The 21,349-nt window shown below is 60.6% G+C and overlaps 1 protein-coding gene across 2 annotated transcripts; it reads left to right on the top strand.

The window, feature by feature from the left end:
• The first annotated feature begins 12,822 nt into the window (after positions 1–12,822).
• Positions 12,823–17,613, top strand: HRH3 (histamine receptor H3). Of its 2 annotated transcripts, XM_086331011.1 has the most exons (4): positions 12,823–13,415; positions 14,421–14,587; positions 15,575–16,344; positions 17,056–17,613. In XM_086331011.1, the coding sequence occupies exons 1-4, from the start codon at positions 13,160–13,162 to the stop codon at positions 17,165–17,167; spliced, it is 1,305 nt and encodes a 434-aa protein (XP_086187137.1). In that variant the 5' UTR covers positions 12,823–13,159; the 3' UTR covers positions 17,168–17,613. The 2 variants fall into 2 exon arrangements, with proteins under 2 accessions (XP_086187137.1, XP_086187136.1); XM_086331010.1 differs by lacking the exon at positions 17,056–17,613 and having other exon boundaries at positions 12,846–13,415; positions 15,575–16,647.
• The last annotated feature ends 3,736 nt before the right edge of the window (positions 17,614–21,349 follow it).

Below are 21,349 nucleotides of genomic sequence, written 5' to 3'. Positions count from 1 at the left end.
AAGTGCTGGGTGTCTGGTCCCACTGCACTTGCTCTCAGATTAGACCAAAATCAGACCAGCCCTGCAGTTATGTCTGCCTGTGACCTTCCCCTGACCCCAAGTAAGCATGACTGGAGCCTCCCTGTCCCAGCTCCTTTTGAATCAGGATCAGGTGATATTGTGGCCCACAACTCCTCTCCCCTCAGTCGCCAACTGAACTCGTGGGCGCGAAGCCCTGCATCCGGGGCTCCAGAGGCCCCAGTGTGGGGGAGCACATGCCCTCACTTTGCCCTCAGGAGGCACATTCACGTGCATCATCCTCCTTCCTTCCATCACTTCAGGAGGCAAAACAGAGATCATCGTTCCCCCTTCAGAGGTGAAACTGAGGCTCAGAGGCCACGAGCCATGCCCCCCAGGCTCCAGGAATACCTGGGCACCTATTTCAGATGCAGATCTGAAGGTCCAGGAGATCTGGGTCAGTGGTCACACTGCCGAGCGGGCCAGCGGAGCCAGCCCTGCCTGCAGCCCACTGCTCTGTCCCCAGCTTCATACTTTCCTTTCCAGCAGATTTCTGAGCCTGGGTAAATCTTTTATCTCTATCTGTGGCCAGAGCAGCAACAGAGCTAGGCATCCCTGGGGTTGCCGACCTGGCCTTTGCCCCTGGGGAGGCCCCCTTGAGGTCACTCCTCTCCCTGCCCACCCTCCTGCTCCACGGAGTGGAAGTTTCCCTCTCCCCTTCTGTGGAATGCTAGGAAATCTTCTGTCTGGATGCATCCTGGGTGAGCAGAGGGTGACTGGCCACTGCAGCGGGGCCCCAGCCCTCACGTGGCCCACGCGGAACCTTCCCCACACAGCTTTCAACTCTCCTCTGCAACGTGACAGCGCTCGGCTTCCCCACCGTCGGAGAAGAGTATTTTTAGTTTTGAACCCACCACGTGGAGAGAGACAAGTTATCAATAGCAGCGGCAAAGGGCTTTTTCTTTTTTTTCCCCATGGCTTTGGGACCTGAGCAATCTGCACCCATTAAATTCTGCCAAAACAAAAAAAAATGTATTCCTCTTATAAACTTTTTACCCTGTGCCTTCCTCGCTGCTGCAGCTTTGCAAACCAACTCTTCCCCAGGTGAATCCCACCCAATTCCACAGTGCTCTGCCCCCAGCCCCTGGGCCTCTGCAGGGGGCCACCTTGCCCCACAGAAACAGGAGAAAGAGCAGAGCAGGGGTGCTGGCCTGGAACAGGCAGGAATGTGGGGCCAGGTGGGATTGGGGTGACTTCTGTGCTGAGAGTTGACATGGCCCCCACTTCCAGCTTCAGTAGGACCCTAGCACTTACTGAGCACATACTGTGTTCCCAGCTGTGGACCAAGTACCTTTGAGTGTGCTGTCTCAGTTAAATGCCCTATTCACCTTCTGAAGGGTTTCCCAAATGAGGTGCCATGGAATCCCAATTCTGGCTGCTATTAGGTGATTCGAGAGGAACGTGTTCCTCTATCAAGCAGGTTTGGGAATGTTATTTAAACAAAGCCAACAAGTGTCCCTCTTCTCAGGGCCCTTCCCACTCTGTTGGGTGTGGATCCCCCAGGACTCAGGAGGGCCTGCGACAGACCCAGGATTTACTTGAACTGACCTTTTTTTCCCCTATGGAATGCCTTGTATGACTCTGAAGTGGCCTTCTACCTTGTTGGGGGGACATTTGGGCCTACTTGGCATCTGCTTTTTAAGATTAGTTAGAGCTGCATATATAAGAAAACCCAGAATAACAGAGGTGTTAACAAAACAGAAATGTACTTCTTTTTCACATGACACAAGCAAGCCTGGGCTGTCTAGGTTTGGCAGGTACTCAGTTCCTACCTTATTGTGTGCTGTGTGCTATGCTAAGATGCTGCAGTCATGTTTGACTCTTCTGCAACCCCATGGACTGTGGCCCACCAGGCTCCACTGTCAATGGGATTTCTCAGGCAAGAACACTGGAGTGGGTTGCCATGCCCTCCTCCAGGGGATTTTCCCCACCCAGGGATCAAACCTGCATCTCTTACATCTCCTGCATTGGCAGTTGTGTTCTTTACCACTAGTGCCACCTGGGAAAGCCCTTATTGTATCACTCTTCTAATACGGGCTTCCAGCCTCAGTGTCACCTCACAACACAAGATGGCTGCTGGTGCTCCAGCCATCACATGCATATTTGACCAGAAGGAAGAAGTGAAGGAAAGAACTAGGGCCCCACCAGGTGCATCAGCTCCCTTTGAGAACCTGTTCCTGAAGATAACACCAGGTACTTCTGTTCACATCTCACTAGCCAGAAATTTATCCCATGCCACTTGGTGGAGCAGTAACATTCTAGCTAAGTGCATTTCCAGTCTGAATAAAACAAAGGGGCTGGGGAAGAACATTATGTGTGGTCACTTGTCAGAGGACCTGTCTACTGGCCTTTCCTGACAGAGACCCCTGAGAACACCCAGAGGATCATGTGTGGCCAGCCCTGCTGTGGCCTGCAGGTCTCCCCCAACATCCTCTGCAGGCTCAGAAATGCAGGCAGATACCTGGCATGGTGTGGGCTCACAATAGCTGCCCGGAAAGAAGGGGCAGTGCCAGCTGCAGAGAGGCACTCTTAGCTCGCAGCCTTTGTACCTGCTGCATGCCCAGCCTGGTGCCAGGCAGGAGCCTTAGCATTGTCCCTGGACTGAGCCCTGGTTTCTCTCTTCCTGGCTGTGCCCTGACTGCTGAGCACTGCCTGCACTGCTGGCCCTGTGCTGGGTGCTGGATGCCATCGTGAGCAGCCATGGGCCCAGGGACTGTGAGGGACCTGCAGGCAGGCAGGGTTGCTCGGGTCCTACTCTCCCCACCCTTCCCAGGGGCTCACGTGGAGTGGGAGAGGTGAAGGCGCATCTGTGTGCAGGGGACCAGTGGGGCAGGTGGAAGAGGGAGGAAGACAGCTTGGGTTGGGTTATATTTAATTTGTCGGAGTGGCCCAGCCAGGGGAGCTCCAGGCGTGGAGGTGGGAGGGGGCAAAGTGTAAACCTGCCCAGGAGCAGGAATGGGGGTGAATCATTCTTCTGCCTGGGAGCAGCCAAGGCCAGTGGGGAGGGGGCAGGTGGCAGCCGCCCCACCTCCCTTCCTGGCAGGTGGCGGTGGGTGGGGATGGAGGCCTTGCATAAGGGCATTTGGGGACTTTTGGAAGTTTAGGGGTGCTGCCCCCCCATTCTGTCCCTGGAGAGGAAGGCAGGGAAGGGGAGAGGAAGGGGCCGCTAGCAGTCTGTGCCAGGCAGTCACAGCGAGGGGGGGGGCCTGCCCCTGAGGGTCGCAGCTGGAAGTGGGGGAGAGGTGGCCACTGTGGTGGGGGCTCCGTGCTGTTCCCTGCTAGCTTCTAAGGAGGGACCCGCATTTTAGTCTTGCACTGGGACCCACACCTTCCGTAGCCATCCTGGGGAGGATTCGGGGCAGGAATTGGTGCCCATGGGGTGCTAGCTTTCCACTTCCAGGGCCACAGGACTTACAGGCAGCCAGCCTGGTGGCTCCGTGCCCTCCAGGCAAGGGGGCTGGCTGGGCAAGCAGGCCAGCTTTGTTCTGGGAAAGAGACAAAGGGGCTGATAATAGGCCTCATGCTGGGCAATTGTGCAGCCTTGCCCCAGCCACTGGAAGGAGGTCTAGCCAAGAGGCCCACAGCCTGGAGCTTCAGCTTTCAGGACTGGGGCCCCCCTGAGACACCCCTGAAGACCGAGTTAGCCTGGCACCTTCCGCCATTCATGGGCCTCGGGAACCCTCGCTGCCTCCTGGGCTCCTAGCTGAGCTCACATAGCAGGTGCTCTGGAGGCCAGCAGGCAGTTGTGGGAGTGGGCTGGGCAACAGCAGTGGGCTGGGGTTTGGGAGGAACCTGCAGCCCCCAAGTCCAGGCTCAGCCACTTGCTCACACAAGACCTCTCCAAGCAGCCTGTTTCCCCAGTGGTGAGGCCCTTGTAGGACCTGAGGGCACGGGCGTGGACCCCTGTGATGAGCATCCAGTGCTCCCAACCCTGTATTCTAGCAAAGGCCCCAGAACCTCCCACAGGCTGATCCCACCTCTGGCCCTATCAGTGGCAGGAGACTGGAATTGGGGACCTCACTACCTCATTTTGAGATAAGTAGTCAGGCCATGGTCTTGGGCAAGGGCCCCCCGCATCTGCTGCCAGGGCTGTGAGTGATGGGATGTCAGCCTGGAGGGGCCACACCAAGGGGAGAGCTGGGCTGGGAGACACAGGCTCACAAGTCGCTGTGCTCCTGGATCCAGCCAGGCCTGAAGGAGGCCCACCACCAAAGAACCATCAGATGCATGCCCTATTGAGCCAAGATTTCCCCGCCCACTTCTCCATGCATGTCAGGGAGACCTCTGTCCATCTGGGTCTGTCCATCTGGGCTTCCCAGTGAAGAGCCTTCCAGTGAACTTAGCTACTTGTTACATGAACATTTCCAGCTCTGCATGAATCAGCTGGTCAAATTTAGAAAATGTGAGAGGATTATGCAATGCCAGGAAAAGGTGGACCCAAACTGAGGTCTGCCAGGGGCGTGCGAGAGGGGGCAGGGGTGTGAGGGAGTCGGGAGGAGTGTGAGGGAGTGGGCAGAGGTGGGAAGGTGGGCAGGGACTGGGACAGTAGGCAGGGGTCCCACTGGGGTAACCAGCACCCAGGGCTGTGGGGAGGGCGCAGGTGGTCCCACTGTGCCCCTACAGAGAGCAAGGCTCTGGTCGGGGGCTAGGACTTTGTGGTTCTGAGTCACAGCCCAACGTGGCCACTTTCCATTCGTGGCCCAAGTCAGGCCAGCCTCCCAGCGCAGCCACTGGCCAGCCGAGCCTAAGAAAAGCCAATGGCTTCTGAGCAAAGGCCCCCAGCTCCCAGGGCAAGACCTGCAAGGTGCTGATCCCGGAACCCCAGCCTGTGATCCCCCGGCCCCTGTGTCTGCTGAGCTCACTCCCCACCCCCAACTCCGGCCCTGGTAGAGGCTGTCCACTTGTTTCTATGTTGCAATCTCTAGCTGTGGGTGAGTGTGTGCAGAAGTGTGTGTTTGTGTGTCTGTGTGCGTGTGTGTGTAGCCAATGAGCAACTGAGACTTGTGCCCAGGCTAGGGGAGGGGGCTGATTCTGGAGCAATCTCTTGACCCCATGACCCCTACCCTGGTCCAGGACCTGGTCCCACGTCAGAATCACTGTGGAGGGAAGGGGACACTTCTCTGGCCTGTCCCTACAGGGTGGGATGGAGGAGCCCCACCCCCGCTGGAGTCAGAAACACACCCACAGACACACACCTATGCACGTGTGTGCTCAGACACATACACTGACTCATAGACACACAGCCAGGCCCCCATGCACACATCACACTGAAAAGCACCCAGACACATGTGTACAGAGACACATACACATATATAGTCACAGACACACACAGGTGTACACAAATGTACTTACACACACATACAGACACATGTGTATACACCTCCTCGAGGACTCAGGGGACATCTTCATTAACTGTACCCTCCAGCACTGAGCCGCTCGGTCAGTTATTTTCCTGACAGGCACAGGTTCCCCAAAGGGCTGCCGGAGCACCGGGGATTCAGGGAGTAAACAGAGGTGCGGCTCCGGGACTGGGCTTGTCTCCTGCAGGAAGCAGCTCCCAAAGTAGGCCTCGTCTTCTGAATCCCCTGAAGGCTGCCTTGTGAGGAAGAGAGACCCAGGGCTTCCTGCCCCCCCCATCCCCCGTAGGGTCAGGGCACTGTGCGTGTGCCTGGGGCTCACACCACTCTTGCATGACATACCCACACACGCATGCACACACATACACACATGCTCTCTGCACCCCAGTACACAGCAGTCAGGCCAGATGGGGAGACCTAGAGTAACCCTGGGGGCTTCTGGGAGGGGAAGGCGGTGTGGCGGGCAGGGGTGCCTATGCTAGGAAGAGAAGGAGGTGGCCTGTGGTTCCAGGGCAGGGCCTGAGGGCTCCTGACGGGTTCTGGGGAGGGGGCCGTCGGCCTCTCAGCCTCAACCCCAGAGCAGAGTAGGGCAGTAGCCAGGCAGGTGGTGCCTGCATGGGAGTCAGATCCCCGTGATCCCAAAATGCCCAGCCCAGCGGCCACCCAGCCCCCTGCCCCAGACCAACTACCCTACCCTCACTGTGACCATCCATGGGGAGTGCTTCGCTGGCCCATGAACGGGTGTGCTGCCCCAGCCCAGCGTGCCCAGCCTCAACCCCAGGCATGGGGCTGCAGAATGGACTGGGGTCACCTGGCCCAGGTCATCTCATCAGCATTGTCACCAGGGCCACCCCATCTGGTCACCCCAGGAGAGGCCCAGACTGGGGCAGGAACCCAGCAGGGCAAGCAAGTCAGAGTAAGGTCAGTCAGGATGATGCCTTTGGGCTCTGGCCTGCTGTGACAGTGGTGCTGCTGGGCACAGGGTGCAGCACAGGGACATCCTCTGCCAGGGCAGGGCCTCCGGGGGCAGGCAGATGGCAGCCAGCCAGACGTCCAGACAAAGCTGTGGCTCAGCGCCCACCCCCAGCCCTTGCCTCACACTCAAGACTGCGGGGCTGAGACCACAGCAGGAAGCTTTGGGGTTGGGGTGCAGCTGCAGTGTGGGAGAGGATCTGGGGGTCAGGCTGGGCAGAGCTGGGCATCCCCTACTGCTTACACACGTGGGCCTATACTCACCCACTGCCACAGCCCCTCATCAGAGCAGCCTGTCCACCCTGGCTTGGCTCAGTGATCCCAGGGGGTTTGACACTTACTGTCCAAGTCTGATCAGGATCTGGTCTGCAGGCCCTGGAGAGTCTTGGTGGGATGCACGGCCTATGCTTGGCTCAGGCCCCCAGTCCCAATGACACATGATGCTGCTGATCAGGGCCACGGGCAGCCCCATCAAACACTCCTGGGGCTCCAGGGGAAGATCCCAGGCTGGGACCAGCCCCCACAGCTGGATCTGGGGGCCTCCTGAAGCCACACACCAGCCCACATCCAGCCTCACCCGGGGCTCTGGAGAAGGCACCCCAGAGAAAGGTCTCCCTTTGCTCTTCTTTCCTGTTTTCTCCTTGATTTATGCATTTTTAGTGCATTGAGAGAATCTGCAGAGATGCAGCTGGTTTCATCCACTCCCTCAGCAAAGACTGGACGGCCAACCCTGGGGAGAGGGCACATCCAGAGCCACAGACCGGGTCCCAGAGGGACTTCCAGAGGCACAGCACCTTGTCCTCGGAAAAGAGCGTCACTACCTCTCTGCCTCCCCCAGCACCTCCCCTGGCAGCTTTTCACATGCCCATAGATTACACCTTCTCCAGGGAGCCTTCCTGAGGTCCCTGCTCTTGTGCTAACATCTCTGCGGGCGGGTGCTGTCTGTAGGAGGAAAGGGCAGTGGGTGAGAAAATTTAGACTCAGGATCCGGTCCCCGCTCCGATCAGCTCCCCGGGCTTTCTGTGCTCCCTCCAGCCTGAGCTATCTCCCCTCCCACCACATGGACACCAAGGCCCCAGAGCTCTGTTTTCTGGGGCCATTGATGGCAGACCTTGCCTCTGAGCTGGCAGGACTGGCTACAGGAGGGCTGGGCACAGACAGGGTCGGGAGGGCTGTCAGCCTCCTTCCTGCAACCACCGCTGGGGAGGACCCCAGCCCCTTCCTGCCCAGGCCCTGCAGTCCTGTGCAGAGAGCTTCCCCTCCTCCCTCAGTCCCTTGCCTCACTCCCCTCACCCTCTCACCTCACTCTTGCCCAGGATTCTGCACTCACAGCAACCAGGCACAAGAAGACACAGATGCCCAGGGAGAGCCATCGCTGCATTCCCTGGCCCAGCTACCTCAACTAACCCCCATTCATGAACTTCATCTCAGGGGTCTCCCACTGGGCTCTCAGTGTCCAGGTCCGCTGTTCACCCAGGACCAGGCATGGGCTCCCTGGGCACTGCCAACAAAGGTGCTGTCTGGGGAAGTGGTGGAGGCACATGGGACCCACAGGGGACGACCGCCAGGGGTGGGGTTCCAGTGTCATTGACTATGTCGCTGTAAACGCAAACCATGCTGCCGCAGCTGGCCACCAATACTATCCATGCCAAGCCAATGGGGCTAATTATGGGGCTCTGTTGTCACCCCATCTTCCTTCAGGGGAGTAGACGAGAGCACAGGAGAGCAGCCTGGAGTTGCAGGGAAGAGATCTCAGGGGAACACTCACTCCTGGGAATGAGGTGAACACAGGGGAAAAACAGAAGTCAGTATTTGAGCTCCTGGATGCAGCTCTGTCTGAAGCCCAGTCCCTGGACTTTTCAGCCTTGGCCAACAATAAATATGCCTTTTCCTTAGGCTTTTTTGAGTTGATTTGTGTCATTTGCAGCCAAACCACAACTATATCCTCGTTCTCCTGTCCTCTCCTCCTTCCTGCCATCAGGGCCCTGGGCCCAGTTCAGTCTTGTCCCCGAAGACAGAAAATTCAGCTTTTCTTTCAAAGCGGTGGCCTCAGGAGCCATCCTGATCACACCCGGGCCCTGAGCTCATCAGGACGCAGCCAGAGCTGGCTCAGAATGTCACCAGGAGAGAGAGAGAGAAAAAAAAGGAAGACATGGAGCAAAAACAGAAAAATCTGCATTCCCATATTCAGATGAGCTTCTGCAGAATGAGTGAAAGTGAAGAGGAGTCACAGCACTCGGCCCCAGAGTGCTGACAAGCACCCTGGCAAATGCGCCCTGGCTGGAGAACAGGACAGTTGCCCGCAGCGGGTCGCTGGCAGCTCCACTGTCCTCATTATTTCTCATTAGCGGTCTGTGTCACCACGCAGCAGGGCAGGGCTCTGTGGGCTCTAGCCAAGGGCAGGCGGTCCCATGGAGGAAGGTCTTCCAGTGGGGCAGTTGGAAGCAGAGCCGCTGCCTGGGGACAGCGTGGGGCGGCTAGCACAGTGAGCCCCAGAGCAGAGACCGCACACACAGAAGTCTGCACCACGGCCGTTGGGGAGATGCCCGAGAAGAGGCTGGTCTCGGTGGGGGCGTCACCTGCCCTCCTCTCAGCAACATCCCTGTGGAGGGGCCTCTGAGCAGCTCACATCTGTGCGGTGGTGGGGAGGCGGACAGCCCTGTGCCGCGGCTGGTCTCCGGGCCTCAGCTGGTGCTCAGCCCCTCCAGCCTCCACTCTCCAGTCCACAACCTCCTCGCTGTAACCTCTGCAGTTCTCAGAGGTCTTCCTGTGAGAGTTACCACAGTGCCAGGAGGGCCCTGATCCCGCATATCTCCCAGCCACTCTGTGTACCAGCAGCACCACCTCCCCCTGCCGACTGGGGCCAATTAGCCCTAACAGAACCGAAAGTCCTCCTCCTGACCGTTGCTCCCTGGGTCCAAGGGGCTCAAAATGCCAGGGAGGCAGCAGTGCCCCCCCCCAGCCCACTGTCCTGGCACCCTCCATCCCCTGCCTGGGGTCTTTTCTCTCTCTGGAACGCCCAGCTATCTGACACACTCATCGCTTAACTGCTGTGTTACGCTTCCCTCCCTCCATTAGAATGCTTGATACTCTGATACTATGTTGTTGTTTAGTCGCTCAGTCGTGTCTGACTCTTTGCAACCCTATGGACTGTAGCCTGCCAGGTTCCTTTGTCTATGGGATTTTTCAGGCAAGAATACTGGAGTGGGTTGCCATTTCCTTCTCCAGGGGTATCTTCCAACTGAGGGATCAAACCCACATCTGCTGCATCAGCAGGTGGATCCTTTACCACTGAGCCATCAGGGAAGTTCCCTGATATTTAGTAGGAGCTCAGTAAAACCTGGGCTTCCCCGGTAGCTCAGCTGGTAAAGAATCCGCCTGCAACACAGGAGACCCGGGTTCAATTCCTGGGTTGGGACGACCCCCTGGAGAAGGGAACAGCTACCTACTCCAGTATTCTTGCCTGGAGAATTCCATGGACTGTATAATCCATGGGGCCACAAAGAGTCAGATACGACTGAGCAACTTTCATGGAGAAGGAAATGGCAACCTACTCCCGTATTCTTGCTTGGAGAATTCCATGGACAAGGAACCTGGTGGGCTACAGTCCATGGGATCACAAAGAGTCAGACACGACTGAGTGACTAACACTTTCACTTTCATTAAAACCTTGTTGGGTGGATGAATGAATGAATCAGCCAGTCAGTGGATAGGCTTCTCCTCTGTGAGGGCTTGCAGGGGGTCTGATTTCTCTAATCTAGGGCTTATGTGGTCGGGACATTGCTTCCTTGTTGGACTGGACATTTTGAATCCCAAATGCTGGCTGTTTTGATAAATGGAGAAACTCAAGCTGCAGGCCATAATCTCCGAGGATATCCTGGTGAGCTGAGAAGAGGGGCCTATGTCTCCTACCCTCAGCCAGCCTTTCCCGGTGTCTTGGGGCGGTTCCTTGCCATTCTGGGGTTTGAATACCCGTCCTTGGGACAGAGACCTCAAGGCAGGAGGCTCTGTGAACAGCCACGTGGGGACCTTCCTCATTTATCCCAAACTGCCTTGGCCAAGTTGGACCCAGCACAGAGGACTCTAGGTCCCCGTCCACCCAAAGTCAAGGCCCCAAGAGTTGGTACCTTTGGTGACCTCAGAGGCCTTGATCTCAGGGCTGGGCCAGGAGTGTGGCCATTAAGAGAAGGGTCTCTGTTCTTGTGTGACTTGGGCTGGTGGCTTCCTGGGCTCTGCGCAGGCTGCTGGTCCTATCGCCTTGTAGGGCGAATATGGGGGCTCATGAGGTCATGCGTGTATGTGCCGATAGGGGGCGCTCACCGCACACAGCCACGGCCAACCTCAAACCTCTGGGCCAGCTGTGGCCTTCCTGCTTCTGATGGCCTCCTTTCCAAGTCTCCACACTCTGAGTAACTCCCCCAAGGCACACAGCTGGGTCTCCAGTGCCAGGGTCTGAGCTGAGTCCACCCTCCCCCCATCACATCCCTGCTCCAGCTGCTGTGGTATGAGACCACCAGGGAAAGCTGGAGAACACTGACACCATATGGAACTTGACTGAGACTGTAAAGGGGTTGCCCTCTGCTCAGACACCCCTCGACTCAGCCCTCCACCCAGGACAGCAGCTGAGGCTGGGGAACAGGCTCCCAGCCAGTGAGGAGAGGGCCAGAGCCCCTCTCCAAACCCCCATCCAACTCCATCTCCGGAGACCTGGGGAGGGGGTGGAGGTGTGCCCACAAAGCACGACTAGCCAGAGCCGGCCCTGGGATGCCCGTGGCTGAGCACAGGGACGTGAGGTCCTCACCCAGCACCAGTGACGCGGGAAGGCTTAAACGGTGGGAGTGCCTGGCTGCCCACTCTATGAGCTCTCTGCCTTGGCTTGTCTACCCACCAGCTGGTGCTTGTTCCTGGTGCAGGCTGGTCCACCATGAAAGTCGGGGTGCAGTCAAGGGGAGCTGAGGGAGCCTGTAAGAGGGGAAAGACTGCTGGTAGTGGGGAGGTACTGAGAGAGGGCTTGGGTGCGGGGTGGTGAGCTGGAGTCTCAACAGCTCTCCCCCAGCATAAGCTGCAAGATGCCATAGAATCATCACGCATCCTCTGGGGCTGGGGTGAGGGGCTGGGGTCTCCTCCCTGCAGTCAGCCCTGGGGAGGGGGACAGGGAGCCCAGCACCCCTCCCTCCCCAAACTTTCTAAAGCACCTCAGGGCTAGAGGAGGGATATGTCCCAGCTTGACCAGGAAGCTGATGTAAGTGTGGGGGTGCCTGTGAGTGCCAGCATCTGGGGTCCCTCTGCAGCCCCTCCCCCAGCCTCCCGTCCCTACCCCCATGCGCAGACGCGCCTTTCTGTTCTGAGGCTTCCGCGGATGTGCGCCGCTGGCGACTGAGCGGAGTCGCTGCTTCCCTCTCCCTCGGGCTGTGTTCCCTCGCTGTCTGCTGTCTGATGTGTGTGTGTCTAACTGCCGTTCGTGGGTCCCCAGCCTGACGCTGGGTGGCTGTTTCCCTGGTCTGTGGGTGTCTGTGTGTCTGCCTACGGGCGTGTCTGTCTGTCTCGCTGTGTGTGTCTCGTCCTTGACCCTGTCTATCTGAGCGCTTGTGCCTGGGGGAGGGGGCGCTCCCTCCTGCCGCTCTCCCCCCAGTCCCTCCCGCAGGCGCTAACGCAGCGCGCCGCCTTAGCTGCGCCTGGAGCGCAGTGACCTCGTCTGTCCCCGCATCAGCGACCTCCCCACCGCGCTGTCCACCGGGGGACCCCGAGGCTGGGTGCCAGGCCGACGGTCGCTTTCCCCCAGCCTACGGCCCCCTGAGCTCAGGGTGGGCACGCTGCCTTCCCGGCTGGGTTCGCTGGTTCCCCATCTTCCCTTATGTAACTCCACATCTGTCTGCGCCTTGCAGGTCACCCTGGACCCTGCCCTGGGTCCTGCCCAAGGGAAAGTGAGACCCAAAGTCCCACGCATATGGGGGGTGGAGCAAACCCCTGACCAGGGCACCGGCTATAGGAGACCCCTCCCATCCTTTCTCCTCGGGAGATTCCTTTCTCGGAGTCTTGCTTGCTCGAAGGGTGAAACGAGGAGGGGGTCCCGTGGGGGCAAGTTCCCCTGAGCGCGGATGCAGGAGTTTCCCCTCACTCCCACTCCGGACCCCCTCAGGCGCCCCAGATCCCGATGAGAGCCAGCCAGGGGTCACTGGGACAAAGGACACGGGGCAGGTCAAGCGGCCCAGAGATTGGCTCCTGTGTGCGCGGGCGGTTGATCGCAGGCGAGCCCCTAGCTCGGGCGCCCGCCGTGCCAGGCTCTTCGCCAGCCGGCGTGCGCACTCGAGCTGGGGCTCCGGCGGCCCGGCGGGCACGCGGCGCTGTCCGTGGTGCTGCCGGCGCCGGGCGGGGCGGGGGCGGGGCGAGGGCGGCAGCCAATGGCGGGGGTGCTGCGCGGGGCGCCGGGGGCCGCGGGCTGGGCGCGGGGCTCACTCTGCTGCGCGCGGCACTCCGGGCGCACGGACGCTCAAGCAGCGGCTCCGGCTCCAGCTCCGCCCCGGGTCCGCTCGGGCTGCAACGGTCGTGCCGCTGGGCCGGTTCGGCTCAGATTCCGGGCCGGGCTCCCTGGGCGCGGCCCGCCCCGACCCCCGTCTCGGCGCCCGCGGACCATGCGCCGGGCACCCAACGGGGAACCCAGCCGGGCCGAGAGCCCGCAAAGACCAGGCTCCCGGACCGGGGCCACTCCTGGCCGCCCGGCCGGCGGTCCGCACCCTGCCCCGCGCCCCCGCGTCCCGTGAGCCGGCCGGGCCATGGAGCGCTCACCGCCCGACGGGCCGCTGAACGCGTCGGGGGCGCTGGCGGGCGAGGCGGCGGCGGCGGCGGCGGGCGGGGCGCGCGGCTTCTCCGCCGCCTGGACCGCGGTGTTGGCGGCGCTCATGGCGCTGCTCATCGTGGCCACGGTGCTGGGCAACGCGCTGGTCATGCTCGCCTTCGTGGCGGATTCGAGCCTCCGCACGCAAAACAACTTCTTTCTGCTCAACCTCGCCATCTCCGACTTCCTCGTGGGTAAAGCCCCCAGCCCCCTCCAGAGTCAGGGGCGCCCAGCCGGGTCGGGTCAGCGGGGATTGGAACGTGGACCTAGGGTGCTTTTCCTCGGGGACACACCCCGCTAGGAAGCCAGGCCTGGGTAGGGTGTGTCCAGGACTTTGGGGAGGTGGGCACAGGGGAAGTTCCTTGCCTCCCGGGCCCGGGACTCGGGCTGGGGAAGGACGTCCCCGGGGAAGGGGTCCGAAAGAGCGGGCGCTCAGCAAGGCGCAAGGCGCTGAGGCCACGGTGCAGCGCGGGCTCTTGCGCCGTAGCCAAACAAAGGCTGCAGCGGACTCAGGACGCGGGGAGGGCGCTGGGGGGAGGCTGGGGGGAGGGGACGTGGAAGGGAGATTTTTAGAGCCGTGTTGGGGGAGGAGGCCGCGGGGAAGGGGGGGTTGGGGAGATGCTCTGAAGCGCGCGCTCTCACGTGTCCGTGCGCTGCTGCCGGCTGGAGGGGGGGCGGGGCGCAAGGAGGGGGCCGGAGCGCCAGACACCTGTTGGGGCTGAGAGGAGCGTCTGCCAGCTGCTCAGAGCGGTGCTTGGCGGTGGGAGCCGCCCGCATGGCAGCAGTCAAGTGCCCTTTGAGTCCGGAGAAATGTTTTCCCGGCTTCTGAGCTGATGAGGAGGAGCTGCCCAAAGGCCAAGATAGGAGCTGGGGTGCAGCGGGGCAGAGAGGAAGGAAATTCTCTTTCCTTCCTTCAGGCACTGGGAGGACTAGCAAAAGGCCAGGAATGACGCTTTGGGTCTCCTTGTGCCCAGTGGGCCCTACCGCTGGAGCTTTTTCCTGCTCCCAAGTCCAGGAACACAGTGGGGCTGGAAGTGGGGCAAGGGTTGGAGGCCAGGTGCAGGGCTCAGAGCATGCCTAGGAAGGAGGCGGAGGGTGGATTGCTGGTCCCAGAAAGGGGCCCATTATGTGACCCCATGTCCTGCTGTGGGGGGTCTGACCCCAGGCCCCTGCCCAGCCATGGCCCTCCTCTCCCACAGGGGCGTTCTGCATCCCACTGTATGTGCCCTATGTGCTGACCGGTCGCTGGCCCTTCGGCCGGGGCCTCTGCAAGCTGTGGTTGGTGGTGGACTACCTGCTCTGCACCTCCTCTGTCTTCAATATCGTGCTCATCAGCTATGACCGCTTCCTGTCGGTCACCCGAGCCGTGAGTCTGGGATATGGGTGCCCATGTTCGCTCTCAGGGGGCAGGGTGTCCAGAGGCGGCCAGGAGACGCACCAGGCAGGGGGTACGGCCACTTCTGAATGGGCGGTGCTGGGTGGGCTTGGGGTCTGCTCACCTCAGGCACTCTGTAGCCACCTGCCTGCTCAGTAGCCGTCTGCTGCCAGTAGGACTGGTCCTGGTTTGGGCAGAAGGGGCCGTGTGGACCTGAAGGATGGGGTCACTCCAGCCTCCACCCTGGAGCAGGTCCAAAGTCCCTGGAACTAAGGGACTATGTGGGGCCAAGGGCCCTTGGTAGAACCTCCCCACGGGTGTGTGTGTGCCTCAGAAAGACAGGCTCCACGAGCTGCCCTGGGTGTGAGAGGCCACACTTAGGGACCCTGGACTGCCCACACTTCCCATGTCGGAGTCACGCAGGCACAGGGCTGGCTGCAGCACTGCAGCAGAGGTCAGTCTGGTGCCATCTCCTCTGACGGCTCTGCCAGGCTCCCTCTGCTGGGGCTGTGTCTGTCCTAGTCTAGGGAGGCAGCGGGTCAGGGTGCAGAGAGCGTGGGTTTGGAGTCAGCTCTGCCTGTGGAGCCCCTCCCCCTGTGGTCTTTCCTGCCTGACCTGAGCCATCAAGAATGTGGGGGCCAGGGTGGAGCAGCCATGAAGATTAAATGAGATGATATCAAAGATGCCGAGCACAGAGCAGGGCACACGGCAGGTCCTCAAAGGACTGGACAGTGACGTGACTCCTGGGGAGCACACAGCTGACAGGCAGCCTGGCACAATATTAGGATTCTGAGGGGCGGTTCTGAGCCCATGGGAGAGTCACAGGCCTCAGCCTACCGGGGGTTCATGGAGGATAAGGGAAGGCATCTTTGCTGAGGAGAGCCCTGCACAGAAGCCTGGAGGCTGCCCAGAGCTCTGGGCGGCACTGTGCCCTGGGCTCAGTCCCCTTGCCTCCTGACCCAGCGTGTCCTGCTGCAGGTCTCTTACCGGGCCCAGCAGGGTGACACGCGGCGGGCGGTGCAGAAGATGGTGCTGGTGTGGGTGCTGGCCTTCCTGCTCTATGGACCCGCCATCCTCAGTTGGGAGTACCTGTCTGGCGGCAGCTCCATCCCCGAGGGCCACTGCTACGCCGAGTTCTTCTACAACTGGTACTTCCTCATCACGGCCTCCACCCTCGAGTTCTTCACCCCTTTCCTCAGTGTCACCTTCTTCAACCTCAGCATCTACCTGAACATCCAGAGGCGCACCCGTGTCCGGCTGGATGGAGTGCGCGAGGCAGCCACCACCGAGCTTCCACCGGAGGCCCAGCCCTCTCCACCGCCTGCCGCACCCAGCTGCTGGGGATGCTGGCAGAAAGGGTGCGGGGAGGCCGTGCCGCTGCACAGGTACGGGGTGGGGGTCAGCGAGGTGACCCCAGGCCCTGAGCCAGGGGAGGTGGCCCTCGGGGGTGGTAGCGGTGGGGGTGCCGCGGCCTCGCCCACCTCCAGCTCCGGCAGCTCCTCAAGGGGCACCGAGAGGCCTCGCTCACTCAAGCGCGGCTCCAAGCCATCCGCGTCCTCAGCGTCCCTCGAGAAGCGCATGAAGATGGTGTCCCAGAGCATCACTCAGCGCTTTCGGCTTTCGCGGGACAAGAAGGTAGCCAAGTCACTGGCCGTCATCGTGAGCATCTTTGGGCTCTGCTGGGCCCCCTACACACTCCTGATGATCATTCGGGCCGCCTGCCATGGCCACTGCATCCCCGACTACTGGTACGAGACGTCTTTCTGGCTGCTGTGGGCCAACTCGGCCGTCAACCCCGTCCTCTACCCGCTGTGCCACTATAGCTTCCGCCGGGCCTTCACCAAGCTGCTCTGCCCCCAGAAGCTCAAGATCCAGCCCCACAGCTCCCTGGAGCACTGCTGGAAGTGAGCTGGCCTTCCACGGCACAGGATGCTTGAGGCCACTGCCACCCCCTCGAGGCCCTGGGTTCCTGGGCAGCTGGGCCTTCACGTCCACCTGGCCGCCCTGCAGGCGTGTGCTCTGCCTTGTCTCTGGCCCACCCTAAATGCCATGGCAGCCTCTCAGACCATCCACTGGCAGTGGAGGCAGCCTGGTAGGCGGCTGGAAGGGCCCCTGCTGTGTGAGCCAGAACGATGCCACCCAAGTCCTGCTGTAGCCCAGGAGGGACAATCCAGGGCTCCCAGCCACTCTGTCCACCCCCACGGACAGTGTGATGGCCGGTCGTGTCCTTGCTTTTCACAATTACTGCTCAGTGTCCTTCCCAAAGCAAGTGCTTGGCGTGCGCTCCAGGCCTCTGGGGCCAGCGCACGGCCCCTGCACGTGCACACACCTGCACACGCCTGCACACCTGCCCTGTCCCAGACAAGCCCTGGCTGCTGGCTTTGCTGCTGTCCGTCCCCTGCTTGTGGCCGGACCTGGTCCTTCATCCCTCCTCCCTCCAACTTTATCTGCTCCCAAAGTGCCAGGTGCTCCCCAGGAACCTTGCTCGCGGCAGGTCTCTGCATCTCCATTCTGGGTGTTTCAGGAAGACGGAGAAGAAGAAAACACGTCCATGAACTCGATGTTCCTTAGATGTTTAATCAAAAGAGACAAAACTGCTGAGGAGCTCGGGGCTGGATTGGCAGGTGTGGGCTCCCACGCCCTCCTTCCTTGTGTGTGCCGCTTCTGGCTGAGCCGAGCCAGCTTCTCTGCCCACCCCACCCCCAGCTCGGGTACTGGGCCCCGACTGGAGGCTCTAAGGGTGGCCGGAGCCCCAGACACCCAATTGTCCAGAAGGCTGTCCCTCCCACTCCATCTGCTCAACCAGAGTTTCCTGGTTGGGGAGAGGGAAACAGCCGAGCCCCGAGAGTCCTCTCAGGGCAGTCGGAGGAGCCCAGGGGCCAGGTGCCAAGCCCAGCAGAGGGGCCGCTTTGCCACATCCCATGCACTGGCTGGCGCTCTGCATGCTCTGCTCCCCGCACACCTGCCGTGCTGCCCCTGCAGACCCTGAAGTCCACACAGTAAAGTGTATTTTTTTATTGGTGCTGATTCCTGAGGACTTCATGGGGGTGGCCGAGCATTACTTGGAACCCACGGGGACACAGGAGCACCCAGGCAGGCATGAGAGGCAGGCCTGCCCCTCCCCCTGGCCTCAGTGTCTCTTCAAGTGGGGGAGGGGGCACTGTGATGGGGAGAGAAGTCAGCAGTCATACGAGGGTTTAACCCCAGTATGGGACACGGTGCCCCAGCAGTGCCCCGCCCGCCACTCTCTCTCACTTCAGGCTTGAAAACAGATGGCACAGCCCCCACCTGCTGCAGCCTGCTTGTCCCAGGACAGGGGTTTGCACTGTTCTCAGCCATGGGGAGCTTTCAGGGGTGTGGGGGCTGGAGCCGAGCTCAAGAGGACGACGGCCCAAGGCAGGGAGGCATCTCTGGTAGACTGGCTTCCCGGCCACGGCCTGGAGGCGGGACTGAGTGTGATGGACGGGGACAGGGAGAAGGAGACGGTGCTGGGTGAGCCTGAGCCCATTGGGCTCCACAGAGGGTCAGACATTGGCCCAGCTGCCCAGAGCCCACTTGGAAAGAGGGCAAGACCAGCTCAACCTAGGGGTGACATAAACATGGGTGGGTTAGATGCCACTGCCTCCAGGAAGCTTTCCCTCCTTTCCAGCCACGAGGGCCCTCCCTGCCCTGACCTCACGGACACCCCCTGCTGTGCTGGCACAGCGTCCATAGTCCTGACCACGTTCTCTCTTCCTCTGGCTGAGAGACACTCGGTGGCCTCAGTGCCAGCGTTATGGCTGGGTGCCGTGGCTCCCGAATCCAGCAGTGAGGTCCAGACAGTGCTCCGACTACAGCAGGAGCACAGCTATTCACAATGTTTAAAATCCACAGTCTTCCTCTTCTAGACATTTTCTCATCAAGCTGGTACTCCTTCCCCTCCATGATCTCTGTCCACCAGAGAGACCCCTCTGGTCCGGGCAGGGCAACAGTCTTCTTAGTGGCCCAAAGGAGGGCCAAGCCTCAGGTCCGCTCTGGGCCTGGGCACTGTCGGGAGCTGAGCACTGGGAGCGGGGAAGTGAGGCAGGGTCGGCAGAGGCCACCCGCTGCCTGTGGCCAGAGCCTGGGGAAGCCCTCACAGCCCTGGGCCCTGGGGTGAGGCTGGCCACTGACCTTCCCTGCGGCCCTGCAGACCCGCCTGGCCCCCGGTCTGTGGGCGTCATCTCGCAGCCCAGAGCTGTCTGGAGAAGGACAAAGAGCCCATTCTCTGCAGCAGTGGGCGCCTCTGCGCTGCCCGCACAGCCAGAGCCCGTGCTGCCCCTCAGCCCGGCCCTGCTAAATGGCTACAAATTGGAGGATAAAAGTGCAGGCTTTCAAGCAATTTTGCCTTCAATCTCTGGCAACTGCCGCTCCCTGAGCTCCCTTGCAGGGGTGGAGGAGGAGAGAAGAAAGACACAGAGTCTATTGGGTCGTGTCCTGCCACAAACAAACCCGCCAAGGGGGCCTTTCTCCTCGGATCCACTGCTGGGAGCAGAGACAAAGCTGAGCCCAGAGGCAGGAGCTGCCACCCCCGCGGGCGCCACCCACATTGGCAGCTGCTGTTTACTGAGCACCTACTGTGTGCCAGGCTCTGAGCCGGCCACGGGCTGGTGGGAGGCGGGTAGACAAACAATTGGCCCATAAGCAGGGCCGTTCCCACGGGGGTGGAAGATGGGGCTGGGGGGACAAGAGGAGGGGGCACCTGGCTCGTCAGCCATGTGGACAGGGAGCCTGTCTGCAGAGCTGTTGTTTCATTCCTTTATTCCACAGACTTCCACTGATTCTAGTGGTGGGTTTGAGCCCATGGGCTGAAAGAAGGGCATGTAAGTGAAAGGGGCCCAGATGGGCGGCATTGATGCCCTGGGGCCTGGAGGCCGAGATGAGGAGGGTGGCCTTGCTTCTGAGCACAACGATGCCTCCAGAGAGTGAGCCTGAGGCCCTAGGATGGAGTGCAGTCTGGGTGGCCCGCCTGTGTCAGCCCAGCCCTAATAGTGGGTACCTGGGGGATTTGTGAGGACAAGTGCAGAGACTGGCAGAGGCAGCTGAAGAACTGGGCAAAGGTCTGAGGCAGGGTTCTGCCCTGGGCACTCATGGGTGACCTGGCTCCCCTCAGGGCCAGCCTTTGGCCCTCAGGGAAGCAGGGCTCAGGGCCAACAGGTCTCCAGGACTCCCCCCTCTCCGGGCTGGCACTGGCTTTGTATGTCTGGCCACCCCTCCCACCGCGGTGCTGGCTCTGGGAGAGCCCCCTGGGAACTGGCTCTGCACAGCTGCTGGGTGTGGGTCCTTCTCACCCTGGGGTAGAGTTCCCAGGAGCCCAGCAGGCAGCTCCCATCCTTCTACAAAAGGCCAAGTTACTCAGCAGTCCTTTAGGGCATCAGGGTCATGATGAGGGAAGACTGGGATCAGCTGGCAGGGCTTCTGGAGGTCTGAGCCATGGGGAGACCCACCCTGTCTAGCCCCAGCCTCCACCTCCCATCCCGACACTCGTGGCTGGGCTCAGGGGGTGCAGGAACCTTTCCACCAATATTTATTGGAGCCTGTATCCTCAGGGACTCCCCACAGAGAGGGGTGGGCTCAGCTCTACACTCAGTAGACCCTGAGAGCTGGGGCCCTGGATGCTGGGCAACTGGCTCATATCCCACACTCAGCAGCCAGTAGGGGCCAGCATTCTATCCTCCCACCCCCTGGGTCCCTCTGGGCACCATGGGGGGTGTGGTGTGTGAGCGGGTCCCCGCCCCACTGTGTCCTCCTGGGACTCACCTGCATCCCTGGATGACGAGTACAGTGGAGAAACCTGCCTGGTGATGCATCTGGGAAGGGCTCCCGTGAGCCTTGGGGATGAACTCAACTGTGCTGATCTTAACCCAAAGCACACAGTGGCGCCTGCTGTATGTTGTGTGTGTGGTGCACAGGAGCTGGGAGAAGTTGCCCTTTTGGAGCCAAGAAAGTGGGAGAGAGAAGGGAGAGGTAGGAAGGAAGGTGGAGGAACCTGGACCCAACCACCCAGGTCATGTGGAAAATGTGCTTCAGGGGAAACTGAGGCCAGGGCAGGAGGCTGCCCCTCCAGAAGGCTAAGGGGACACCCCGCCCTCTCCCACCTTCTCTTCCTCTCCCAAGCCCTACTCTGGTCACCTGGAAACACACACACTCCTGAGCAAGCCCAAGGCCTCTCATTGCCCAAGCCCAGTGCCTTCTTCTGGTGGCAGTAGCTCCTGCTTTTCCTTTGGGGACCATCCCCCCTTCACTCCAGTGGGTCCAGGGGCTGACACCATCCCTGGGCTCCAGGACAGCTATAGGTCCCAGGTATGGCTGGTAAGAACCACCTGGGGAAAGTTGGGGTAGTGCACATCCCCAGTGTGGCCAGACAGCAGCCGTCCTGGGACTTTGGGGGCCCTGGGAGGCCAATGCTCCCCTGCAGCTGGGGTTGCTGGCCTGGTGGCCTCCAACACTGTTCTTTAGAGGCCTCTCCATGGAGGGAGCACGCCTGCTGCAGCCAAGGCAGAAGAAAGCCACACTGAGAGCTGGCAGATGGGTTCTACCTGCTGCTCTCTGAGCACCTGGATCCAGCCTGGCCTGAAGCTAGAACCTTTTGGTTTCATGAGTCACCAAATGCCCCTCTTTTCCTAAAGCCAGCACAAAATAACATTTTGTAATGTGATGGCCCAGCTTGGCATCCCTCTGTCTTGGGGTGGGGGAGGGGAAAGAAACATTCCTGCTCATGAGACGGCTCTGTCT

This window comes from Bos grunniens, chromosome 13 (genome assembly GCF_055505025.1).
Source record: "Bos grunniens cultivar Pamir isolate PY7600 chromosome 13, Bosgru_T2T1.0, whole genome shotgun sequence".
NCBI lineage: Eukaryota > Metazoa > Chordata > Mammalia > Artiodactyla > Bovidae > Bos > Bos grunniens.
Note: the sequence above shows the minus strand (reverse complement) of the source record. Positions and strands in the feature narration are given on the sequence as shown.

Bases quoted from the DNA above. Each gene is read 5' to 3' on its own strand.
- HRH3 (XM_086331010.1), top strand. From the start codon at position 13,160: ATGGAGCGCTCACCGCCCGACGGGCCGCTGAACGCGTCGGGGGCGCTG. The intron at 13,416-14,420 runs GTAAAGCCCCCA...CCTCTCCCACAG, and splicing joins CATCTCCGACTTCCTCGTGG to GGGCGTTCTGCATCCCACTG. The intron at 14,588-15,574 runs GTGAGTCTGGGA...GTCCTGCTGCAG, and splicing joins TCCTGTCGGTCACCCGAGCC to GTCTCTTACCGGGCCCAGCA.